This window comes from Aphelocoma coerulescens, chromosome 3 (genome assembly GCF_041296385.1).
Source record: "Aphelocoma coerulescens isolate FSJ_1873_10779 chromosome 3, UR_Acoe_1.0, whole genome shotgun sequence".
NCBI lineage: Eukaryota > Metazoa > Chordata > Aves > Passeriformes > Corvidae > Aphelocoma > Aphelocoma coerulescens.
In genome coordinates this window covers 34079371-34092292 of record NC_091016.1, presented here as the reverse complement: position 1 = coordinate 34092292, position 12922 = coordinate 34079371, and the positions used below count along the sequence as shown (strand labels likewise).

Genomic DNA, 12922 nt, shown 5'->3' with positions numbered 1-12922 from the left:
TTATTGTAAATTCCTGGCAATCTGTTACAATCTTGAGGTATTTTTCATGTAAAAGTCTCAAAGGTAGAAAGGCAGAAAATGCCAGTAACGTCAAGTAAAATTATCCGAAGACCTTTCTAACTATAAGCTGGGAATGAAGCTTAAAATTTAAGCAACCTGTGAAGGCTGTTCAGTTGCATCAATGCAGAACTCAAGACCTCCTACTCCCCGCTTTTTTACTAGATGCAATAAACCAATGCTAACAATGTTACTCCAATTATTATCAAAGCAAGAAGTCTATCTGGTTAGACTTGTAATTACAGCTCAAGTGTATAGCTCAAATTAGGACAGCTTTTTGATCGAGTGGCTGTGAAGCCAGAAGGCAGCAAGCACTCCCCTGAGATGCAGCCTCAGTCCCCTGCCCTCAATCAATGCTGCGTGGGCTCTGCATCACACTGCATATCTTATAGCATAGCAGAAATCAGCAACTTTAATCCACAGACACTAAATCTTTGGAGCATACCCAGACCTGCTCAGCTGGCTGCTCTTAACCTTCACGGCACATCTTTTAACCTTCGCTTTAGCCTGTAATACAGTGGTCTCCAAAATTCTTTGATCATATTAAATAAAAAAAATTTTGATCGTGCACACCCAAACATATGCATATATTTATATACATACATTGCTTTACAATCTATTTATTCTATATTTGCTTATTTTTTCAAAAATACCTGCTAGATTACATGCTACTGACAGCCACCTGTCACCAGAGAAAAGGCCTGCAAATTCAGAACACCTGACTTTTTGTAAAAACCAAAAAGGCCCAATTCACCCTTAAGTTTGACAACTATTTTAACTATTTTGCCAGGAACAACCACTGAGCTTTGGTGTGTACAGATTTTCATGGTCACTCCCCAACTAACTACAAACTAGATTCTATTTTAAAGTCCTGTGTTAATAAAGTTAACCCCACTGACGCCATCCTACAGCACTTTGTGCATTTCTGGGCCCCACTGTGCTGCTAAGCAGTTCTTTATGTATTTCATTTTTAAACCAGAATATGGCAAGGTGTTTCTCCAATGGTACCTTTTTTTTTATATTTTGTTTTTACGTAAGAAAGCTCAAAAGAGGCTTCTAAAAATTTAAGTACTAAATTGAGTGTCATTAGACTTCATTGATTAGATCCAATTAGACTGTCACTGCTTTTACCTGATTGAAGAGCTCATGCTAATAGTGTAAGCTCTGACATTCTTATTGTTCACTTGTGCTCCAATTTCTATTACTACTTGGAATCCACAGGTTTTTGAGGGAATCTTTAAGCTACTTGTCTATTTTGTAAATGTTAGTTTAATAAGAACTAGACAATATAATGCATAAATCCACTTAACTAGGCACAAGTGAGCAGCAACATATGGAAGTGAATATGGAACATATGGAACTACTGAGGATGGCCTTCCACAATGTGAAACACCCTCTCTTTTGGAAGACACTTTTGTAGGCTCTACATGACATGGGACCCTCTGACATACAGACTAAGTGAGGGCACCACTTTCAATAAAATACAACAATCAAGATTTATTTCAATGTGGGGCGCTTTTTTTTGCTGGTGGATTTTTTAAGAAAAAAATAAACAGAAGTTATAATACTTTTCTTCTGCACCACAGTAGATCATCTTGCTCACCCCCTGGGGCACATCCACCACTTTGGGGACCACTTCTATAATGTACTGATTGTCCTGGTATAGGAGGCCACCTCCATTCCATGACACCAAGATACATCTACTGGAGCAATGCTCTGAGGCACAGCAAAGACAGGGGTGATCAGCAATCTCTTACAGCCCCACATCTAAAGACTTTGTCAACACCATCCACATCCTTAAACTGTCGTGGCATACTGCAGAAATTATATTTTTTGCTTGGTCTAAATACAACAGGAAGAAGCAGAACAGAAAAAATGCAAAGTGGAAGGGGCACAAGGGGAGAGAGATGGCACTGATGACCAAGTACTGGAATTTGTTCAGCTTGAGTTCACCTGCACCACAGTTAACCAGCATCACCAGCAAGAAAGTTCTTTTCTAGCTGCAGAGTCACTGAATCAGACAAGCCCTGGAATCCTGTGTTCAATTTTTTGGCCCCTTACTACAAGAAAGACCTTGAGGTGGTGGAGCATGTCCAGGAAAGGGCAACAGAGTTGGTGAAGGGTCTGGAGCACAAGTGCTATGAGGAGCAGCTGAGTGAGCTGGGGATGCTCAGCCTGGAGAAAAGGAGACTCTGTACAATTACCTGAAAGGAGGGTGTAGCTAGGTGGGGGTCAGTCTCTTCTACAACGTACCAAGTAACAGGTAGAAACAAGAGAAAATGGCCTCAAGTTGTGCCAGGGCAGGTCTGGACTGGCTATCAGGAAAAATTTATTCACTGAAAGAGCAGCCAGGCATTGGAACAGGCTGCCCAGGAGTCACCATCTCTGGAGGTATTTCAAAGATGTTTTGATGTAGTGCTTAGGGACATGGTTTATTACTGGATTTGGCAGTGCTGGGTTAATGGATGCACTTCATGATCTTAAAGGTCTTTTCCCATTTAAATGATTCTATGATTCTATGTGTATTTGGGGAGCAGAAGGGAGAGAAAGGAAAGATAATTCATGTTTTACTGTGCTGATTCCTATCAAGCACTCAAGACAATCCTACTTAAAGTTACTAGAACAGACAGAGCATGTGAGGACTAACAGGCTTGTTGCCCTGTCACTTAAAAGACAGACAGACATTTGAAGCCTACTCCAGGGCAAACCAGCAGAGAGAAATCTTCCCATAGCCACTGGATACATACCATGCTGCACAACCCAGCCCCAGCATGACACCATCTAAAAGCTACATCTGTATTTGTTCTCTTCTAGTGAAAGTAAGTGTAGCATGCTGTCTCATGTAACCTTACAAAAATCGGTCCCTTGCCTCAGAAAAGCATGGGCAAATAATCTCCCATCTCCTGATGCTGCTAACCCCACAGCTTTAGAGAACTAAGTCATAGTGCAGAAGGTGGAGAAGGTTTAATGCACATGTGCAACCACCACCTACAACTATGTGTGGGGAAGGGAGCAGAATAACTAAACTTTACCATCACAGAAACCAAATCACATTAACAAAAGGAACCAGAAGTTATTCCCTTTTTCCACTTTCCAAATTTCAGTAATCTGCATTTAGTGACCTGCATCTAACTCTCCTCAAAAGTCTAAAGTAACACACTGCATTTGTGCATAGCTGACTGTGCTAAACAAACTACTGCTGAAAAGGTAAACCATCTGATCCAACAGCAGAGAAAAGCTCATGGGGCACAACAGAAAAGCCTAAGAGCATCACAAATGCCAAGGCTGGGCTTGGCAACTCTTTCACATCCAAGCAGGAAAGCAGTGGCACCACAGCACACAATTCACCAACATGCAACAGGTTCAAAGTCATCACTGTCACAATGCAAGGGCAACTCCAGACTCTTAAACTGCTTTTCTGAAACCCCAAATAAAACATACTAATACTAGGTCCTTTTATCAAGACATTCAGCATCTACAAAGTGGAGCTTTTGCCTATCAGACAGCTACTCTGATACCAACATGAATTGACAGCATGCTTCCTGTCTTGCTGTCAGAACTGTGAAAACTAGCACTTTGAAGTGCATACCAGGTACAGAACAAAGTCTCTCTCTCTCTCTCTCTGATGTGGATTAACATTTAAAAGATGCATCTTTTGCCAAGCAACAGTGAAAACAAGTTCTGCCAACGTCTTATTTTAATTTTAATGTCCTATTGTATCATATATCCTTTTGGCTGGGACTCAATTTTTCTAATGGCCAGGCAAGAAAAATAATTTTGCTATTCAGGCTCTCTTTGAAGGAACCCATCTCCCACAGATCTCAGTCCTCAGAGAGGCAAATCTCAACTTTTTGTCATCATCAGAGGATTCCAGCAAAGGAATTTGTGCCCTGCCCCTGCCAGACCCTTAAAAAAACAAAGCAAACAAAACAACACAAAAAAAGAAAAAAAAACCCAAACAAACAAAAAAATACCAAAACAAACAAACAAACCCCAAAAAACCACAAAAACAAACCACACCAAAAAACCCCAAACAAACCAAAACAAAAAACCCAACACAAATTCTTCTCTTCTACTTGTGTCCCACTAAGTTCCACTTAGTCAGAGCTGCCAGTAGAGGAAACAGCAGTGAAGTAACAGAGACAACTGCAAGGAAATGTATCATCCTAAAAGCAGCACTCAGCTTAACAGTTGCATGCTGGCAAGTGTTAATCATCCTCATGAAGCCCATTATCACTGAAAAGCTATACATGAGTATGAAAAAAAGTGAAATCAAAGTTTAGGTAATTTTCCCTTAACTATCACCCAAACCTACGCTTTTCTCATCTCAATTTTGTGCCCAGTATAATTCTGGTTCTTCATGATCAACAAGCTTTCCTAAAGACACTGAACAACAGTGGTGCTGTCCTTAGGAAGGTTCCAGCTGCCCCTCTCAACATTTGAATGAACTCAAGTGCCTCAGCCAGCACCATCACTCCCAAGGTGGGCAGGTTCCAGACAGCAGTGAATTGGGACCCCTGGGAAGCCAGAACATACGACGGTAACAACCCTTCCACTTTAAACAGGATTATTAAAGTATAGAAGATTTAGAATTTCAAGTAAAGGCCTATGGTACACATGCTACAATGTCAACAGTGCCTCAACAACATGATACCTGACACTGAAACCAATAGAGAGAGATGGGGAGGGAATTCAGGCTCTTAGGATTTTTCCCCTGCACCTTTCAACCTGCTGCCCATTTCTGCTAAATGGGTACCTCATAGCACACTGCCCTCAGCTCAGACAGTAACAGCAACGCAGGCAGCATGAAGACTCAGCTTCTAGGGAGGGTGGGGTCAGCTGTGCTGCAAGGACAGGAAGATCTGTTCCCTCTTTTTTTACCACTAGCAGATTTGAGTACTTTCCTTGTAGTCATGTGGCTCCTAAACAACAATACAGAAATGGAGCATCTTTATCTTGACATGAACAATTAAAACACACTTTTACTTTTCTCCATTAGTTCCTAGAGAGAATATAAAGCAAATTACTTACTTCAATATGGAGAAAATGCCATCAACCTTCCATTAATCCATTTTCTACGCTTGTCTCAGTGGACAAGATAAAGCATGTTCTTACATAGTAAGATACACACACACACAATCTCTTTTTAGGTATTACAGCAAAGTTTTTCTTAAGGAACTTCAAAATTTCTTAAAAATTATCCTGTAGTAAAGATCTCAAGCACAAGAGTGTGTATAACCACTGGAAGGGTTTTTTGGCATACAAGAAGTGGAATAGTATTCCAAACACTGTCTGCAGAAAGGAGAAGACATCCTGAAAAATGCTCTGCCCTCTGAAACAAGGAACAGACTCAGAAAGTGCACGTACAGCCCACTAAGAGGCTTATAAAACATGACCTGAATTAAAAATGCTTCAGGCAAAAAGAAGTTAGAAGTGTAAACTCACTTTCAAAAGAAGATTATGAAATAAATTATGACTCTGCAAAACTATACGATCTTTCTAAACTCAATTGATCTGCACTTGAAATTGTTCAAACTACTCGTACTCAACATCATTCCACACAATCTGTATTCCAGAATACTCCACAGTTTTCATACTACGATCTCACTTACCAAAAACTAAGTGGACAAGAATCTCATTCCAGAGAAGCTAACAGGAAACTAATTAAAAGTAAGGCTGCTTAAGTTAAGCCAATAACACACAGTAACCCATTACCGTTATTTGAGTGGAATATTCTAATTTTCAAACAAAAGCAGCTGAATACAAATCTCATCTAGGAAATTAATCATCATGTAGAAAACTATATTAGAAAAATGAATGACACACAAGCAAATGTCAAAATTAAATACTCTAATTAAGCATATGAACAAGTGCGTGATACATCCTTTGATTAACTAGAATGAACAACTTCAATACCAAACTCTTATTTACTGAATGCAAACCTACTGTTTTTAACAGTAGTGCAAGCCAACAAAATAAGAAACTAACTAAGCAGCACAATCACAAAGAAGTTTAAAACAGCTTATTCAAATTTTGAGGCTTTACTTGGTCAATTTAAAACCATGATTAAAACCAAGCAAATAGTTTTCAAACCAGGTGAGTAGGTCAGGTTTTCTGTTTATCTCTGTATATCACCATTTTCCTTTCAGAACACCATAAGAACCTCCAAACAACCATTTCCAGTATTAAAAACCCAAGACAATTATTTGACATGGGGAGAAAGCAGAACAATGTCATTCCAAGCATATGGAACTCATTATCACTGCATTTCTGGAAGATAAAACCACAAGAGAAACAGGAACACACCTAAGCTCAGCAATTTGTCCTAAGATCGAACAAATGCAAAATAATCCACGACAAGTTGGGCTGAACCCAGGACACTGGAAGTAGGTTCCAGGCTGTTTATCATTATCAAACTCAGGGAAAAAAACCCACATGGTAGCTTCAAGGTTTTGCTCTCAGAAATACCACTCACAGCTCTTAAGAGAGCTCTAAAGATCAGTGGCTCAATCCAGCAGTGTTTGTCTCAAGATCTTATCTTTAGTTTTTCAAAAGTGTCACACCACAGGTCTTGAACATCTTGAAATGACTAAAATGGATTCAAGAACAAAATATAGGTAGTTCTGAACTGCTGTGTTGACACAGTCTCATTTCCTCGTAGATAAGACTTGTGGTTGGATATGTTACAATAAAATGCAGACTATGATCAAGGCTTCTTACAGACATGTTACATTATCACCTTATTCTCCTCCACATATTTTTAAAGATCTTAAAAAACCAAGCTCTCATGGCAGCCTTTTGATAAAATGGATGTCTTTTCTAAAGTTAAAAAAAAAACAGAAACCAGACAAAAAAAAAACCTATTTAGGAACAAATTTACTGGATAAATCCCAGCTTAGTCCATAGTCTTCTCTCACAGTCACCAAAGAGGCTGTATTGTACAACACCATTCACTTTGACTGCGTCAGACACCATTTAAAGAGGTGATGAATCACCCCAGAACAGCCAACTTCTGACTCTACAGAGTGTTCAGACTGAAGCTGCACAACTTAAACCCACCCTGAGTTGCCAAATGGCCAATAATAACACAAAAATGACTAAATTACAAAAATTACAGATGGACTGGGTGAAAATGAAAAAAACAGGCAGTGAGACTTCTAAAGCTTTAACTCCCTAGAAATCCATTTAGAAACTAGATACCATGTGCAATCCTATGCCATTGCTGCACAAATTTAGATAGGTAGGTATCTCCAGGCTACCCCACTCCAGGCAGAGGAAGTCCAGTGCCTGGCCTGACAGACACAGGGAGCCCCTCAGCACAGGGCTGACTCGCCTCGCAGCAGCTCTGACACATCCCTGACCACAAGCTAAAGCCCCTCAGCCCCTCTCAGTTGTCACAAAGACAGGACCCACAGGTCACACGAGCCCTGCCTGAGCCTCCATCACTCGGGCTGGCAACAGCCTGCCTCAGTTAAAGCAGCTCTCATCGTGCTCTCAGCAGCACAGCAAACACTGCCACATCAGAGAAGCCTCTTTCTTGGAGCTGAGGTATGCTGAAGCCCAGGCTAGAGCTACACTTACTAGAACTTTGTAAGGGTTAGGCAGTGACCTAACCTACTGCCAGGAAGAATTTCTCCTTGTGAGGGAGAGATCTCTGCAGAGTTTCTGCAGCAAGCAGAACAGAGGGAAATCAATGGGCTCTGATAGCTACACACTTTGTTCTGAAGTCTTTTTTGCTTGCTTGTTTCAAATGGACAACACCAGGTAACAAAGCCACAGTGTGTCCCAATTGAATTAGAAGCAAAGTTTACTTACTCAATACTGGTTTAATGCAACACAGAGCTGCTTGCATCAGAGATTACCAGCAGTAATGTGAACTGAGCAGAGGAAAAATTTTAAGGAGGGATTGACTTCATGGAGGATGGGGAGGAAGGAGACAAGTACAAACCAACTACCTATTAACTAACCATAGAGGTTAAAATTAGTCATAATGAAAAATCAAACTGTTGTCAGAGCTCCACTCACAGCGCCCACAAAACTCGTCCCCTCACAATGCAGAGATTTAGAAACAGAACAGGAAGCAGCAGTCAGATGAGAAACTGAAGAATCCTGCTCTCTCTGCCATTTCTCCTGTGACTTCTCAATTGCACGAGTCCTCAGACCGATAAAGAACTTCCATGTTTACTTCTTGATACTCACTTTGTGTGGAAGTTTACTGAGAAGGCAAGCAAGAGATTTTTTCCCTGCTCAACTTCTGCAGTCCAAACACAAGGGTGCAAATCCATACTGCCTCTTACCATAATATGAACCTACTACATGCTGTGGACCTCCAGAAAAAGACTCCAGAGATTTAGCTCAACATCCAACCTTCAGTGTTGCAGAGGTTAAAAGGTGCTCTAAGGAAGGAAACTTGGTTTTGCTGGATTTCTATAACAAGCTTCATCTGTGCAACTCCTCCCAGTGCATCCCACATCCTTCTTGTTAATTTTTGTTCATTTCCAGCATTAAAAGGATATGTGTCAACATTAAAAACATAAGCCTCTGATTTGACTTTTCTTTCTTCCATGACCTTTCCAGCCTAAACCTATGCTGCCATTCTGCATACAGGCATAACTCAGCAGTATGAACTACACAAAACTGAGGTAGTTTCAAGTTCACACTATGAGGTGCTACAAAGTTCTGCTGCTTTAACTAATGCTGGGTGAACAGGGAAATTCTATTAAACCAACTGCTTTCTCCCATTTCTGAAAATGTGAACAAGAAATTAATTGGGGAACCTAACTTCTGCTTTGAAGTAGACAGGACTGTGGCTTTTCTGGATATTTGCTTAAATGACCCCTGCAAAAAATTTTACTACCAGCAACATTCAAGAGCATTTTTAAAGAACGTTTCATATTGCATAAATGGCCAATAGTTCAACCAAAGGCAGTAATATGGCATGGATCAACAATTTCTGGAGAGATACCAAATTAAAAAGGGGAATAAGAAAAATCTATAGCATAAAGTATCAATGAATTTTAAATAATTCAACTCCATATTGTTACTTGCCCTGGAGAAGCAGCCTGGACACACGTGCTTTAAAATGAAAATTTACATCTACATTGTTATTGCCATGGCTACCTGCACAAAGTGCTAACGTAGGAGTGGGAGGTTGAGGGAACGGTGATCCTAGTGAGTGCCCTCTCCAAACTCACCTGGACTCCACTCTGCTGGACTTTTTTCTGCCAGAAACTTTGGCAGAATACTGAGTGACTTACTACACCCTTGATATCTTAGCTAATATGAAAATAATCATCGTGGAGGATAAAGACTGCAGAACTGTAACAGCACAGAGGTTGCTCTGCAAGGGCAGAGGCTCCTATGGTTTACAGGGGCAACACAGTATTTACATTCCATGCTAAACCACACGGGGAAAGAAAGCAAAAAAACTGCCTGATGCTCTGAGGCAAACACCTCCAACATCTTCATGAGTAAGTTAGGTAGTCAACACAACACAAGGGGTCTTATAACAACAGTGCTATTCCATCAGTTTCCACACACACATTATCATTACACCCGCACCTCCCCAAGGGTCACATCCAGTTCCCAAAGAGGACACTGCATCTCCTTCAGACTCTGGAGTGCACCAAGAGTTGCTCTCAAATACACTGCTGAGAATGCATTGGCAGCTACTCACTCCTCTGCGCCATGCAAGTGTCAGTGTGAGGTACAAGTAAATTAGTCCTGCTCCACAAAAGCTCATTAATGAAGCAGATCCGATCAGTACCACAGGAAACAAAAATCAAAGCAAGCAAAGCAGCACAAACAGGGTTTCAAAATAAGCAGAATGACTCAAATTATTATCAGTAATACTAGCAGCCCAGTTAAACAGTATTTTGGGTTGATTTGGTTTCACTCTTTTACATACCAGTTGAAGGTATCTGATCATCAGAGTTCTCATTCACCTAATTAGCTGGTGGACATGCTGAAAAGAGTAGAAAGCAGTAGATAGGTAGCAGTACTTGAGCAACATTTATAAAGGAACTGAAAGCAAAGGAGAAGATTACTGATCTTTTTCTCCCCCCAAGTCAAAAACTGACAAGGGTCTTCCTTTCCCCCACTGAAAAAGGAAATGCAATTTCACTACCCGCAGAGGTAGTTTTAATTAGAATCTCTCAAATAGTGCAATGTCTGTAGAGTTACAAGGGGGAGGAGAGATTCCTGTTTGTACATAAGGTCTGATACTGTGTGACATGCATTGCAAAAATATACTACCTGCTTTGAAAGCACATATTCTTAGTCCAAAGTTTAAAACTTGGAGACATCGTCCTTGTTTAATTCACAGAAATCACTGAAATGTACAAGTAGATGAACTCTTTCTCAGAGAAAGCATAGGCCCCAATTCAGCCGAGGGCTTGATTTAGATTTTCCCAAAATGGATACACAAGCTCAAGCATGTAGCTGACTTACAGCCAAGAGTTACCACAAGATTTCCAATTTCAAGCTTTTCTTTACAGGCCAGCCAAGTTTAAAAACCATGGACTAAGATTCCATAATGCCTTTAAGTTTAAAACTACACAGACCATACCCAGTAGGATTTTCTACAGTGCACATCTTTACCCTAATCCTGCTCCAACCAAATCACTTGGAGAATTAGCTTCAACCTAAAACCAGCAGATTTCAAATACACATACATGGTCCTTTACCTTTAATCACAAAGGCTTCAGTTATCAAACGCAGCATGTACAGAGGTTCATCTTTGGCTGAGACGTCATCAAGTCCTGCTTTTGCATACATGCTGATGGCATCTCTGTAGCATCCCTCCACATAATGAAGCTTTCCTAGGATCAGCATAGCTTCTGTCATATACTTTGGCTGAAATGGAGCAGGGAGAGAGAAAGTGTTTACAGGAAGAATGAAGTACTCCATGGCAAATTAGGCAGGTTCAGAATGCCTTCCTGTCACAACTGCAAGGGCTAAGCTCATGAAAGCAGTAGGCAACGAAGGTCAGGCAACCACTTTGGAGCTCAGTTTTGAAATACACAGTTTCTAAGCCAACTCTTTGGTCTCAGCTGACCTGCTCTATAGATTCTCCAGCCACACAGAGTACATAAAAGGTTGGCATTGTCAGAATTACCTACGCACACACACTAAGAAAAACCTCTGCTTTTAAACTAGGCAGTAAACATCATGTTTTAGACAAGTGCTTCCCTCTCCTCTGTATATTTAATTAGAGTGAGAAAGCTCCCAAATTTTCTACAGTTGTCAAAGAATTTTTATGCAACAGTGAAAAAACAGAAGGCACACCTGCTATTTCTAAGATTTGTTTCATTTAAGGATTGAAAACGTGTAACAGAAAGCTCTATAAAACACATCTGTTCAGACCCTTTGGAAAACACGAAAAGGTTCCCAAGCCTTCATACCCATTTTTTTAATACATACAATCAACACTGAATGAGTAGCTAAGTCACCACTAGCAAAGAAACAGTAATGGCAATTCTTGCAGCCAAACTAAACACAAAGAACTGGAAGAATTCAGTAGTTCTGACTGTTAATGGGGCTAAACTATAAAGGAAGAGGGTTGGACAGACTCCTCTTCCTTACTCCCTCTATTCTATTTTCTAAATAGGCTGACCTTGCTCATTGGAAACTAACATGGTAAAAGTACAATATACATTTCCAACTTAACTAAACTAGCCTGGCAATTTCAGGACCACAAGTAATACAAGTCTAGAACAGACTGTTGTAATTCATTTATATCTAAACCCAGTTATGCAACTGTGTGTCAAAGGACACCAACGCAGCAGCAGCAAATATCAAAGAGAGTATTAAAACACTCTTGAAGCTCTGCAGCTGAGTTGACAAGGAGCTACCAGCCACACAGCCAGTCCACAAAACAAAATAAAAGCATTACTTCTCTGACAGACACTGAAAGCAGTGCAAGGCTGTAGTCCTGGACTCACAACACAACCCTAAGTTCCTGACAGCAGCTTGTGGCACATTTTTCTCCAATCAGGAGCTGACTAGTTGTGCTCAATTCCCTCAGATGAGGAGCAGCAGGAGGTCACTCAGCTGTGCAGGCCTGACAGCACCCTTATGCGGCCACGCCTCACCACCCAAGAGAAATTCTAAATATTTATCCTGCTTCTTTCCAGTTAAAGGAAAAATAAACAGGATATGTCTCTGTAGCACATAATTTCTTTGCATATGAAAAAGCAAGTCTCACAAAGTAAGATTCTGCCAAGGGGAATTACCATCCCTTAGTATCACCTACAATACAGCACTGTACATCCATGGACATCAACAGCAACACCCACACCCTGTATCAGACTGATAATCATATGAAAGAAACATTGGCAGGAATTACGATGATAGAACCCACTTACTCTTAGTTTCCCTCTGCTTAAGATATTGGTCAGATACTGTTTAGCTTCACCCAGTTTGGGCTCACTCTTCTCTGACAGTGGAATGGAGTCCTTCAGTTTGGCAAAGTTTTCCTTCAAACATTCTTCCAGCAGAGCCTCTGCAAGCAGCATACTCCCATGGTCCTCTGAAAGCACACACCAACCAACAAGAAACATTGCTTACTGCCACACTGATGACACAAAGAATTCCAAAAACAACACACCTTTGAGAAACACAACAAACTCAAATGAGGGGATAAGGAAGAACAAATAGACAAAAAAAAAAGTTCCACTAACTTCTATCTAGTGGAAATAGTATGTTTTGTATGGAAAAATGAAATAAGTTTCTTGTAACTTGAAGATTTTTCCCTTAATCCTTTAATTTTTGGCAGCACCATTCCTTCTTACATTGTCACTAATATAACAGTTAAGAATGTTCATCACAAAACTCACTTCCAAAAGTATAAGACCAAACTTTGCAA

The 12922-nt window shown here is 40.4% G+C and overlaps 1 protein-coding gene across 5 annotated transcripts in view; it reads right to left on the bottom strand.

The window, feature by feature from the left end:
- Positions 1-12922, bottom strand: part of TTC7A (tetratricopeptide repeat domain 7A) — a 190653-nt gene that overhangs the window by 156433 nt on the left and 21298 nt on the right. For 4 of the 5 annotated variants that reach the window (XM_069009784.1, XM_069009786.1, XM_069009785.1 and 1 more), the window contains exons 2-3: positions 12423-12586; positions 10743-10911 (exon numbers count right to left, since the gene is read on the bottom strand). In XM_069009784.1, coding sequence (XP_068865885.1) covers positions 10743-10911; positions 12423-12586 — 333 coding nt within the window. Of the gene's footprint in view, positions 1-9964; positions 10019-10742; positions 10912-12422; positions 12587-12922 lie in introns of those variants that run through there. The other variant, XM_069009787.1, reaches the window with a different exon arrangement.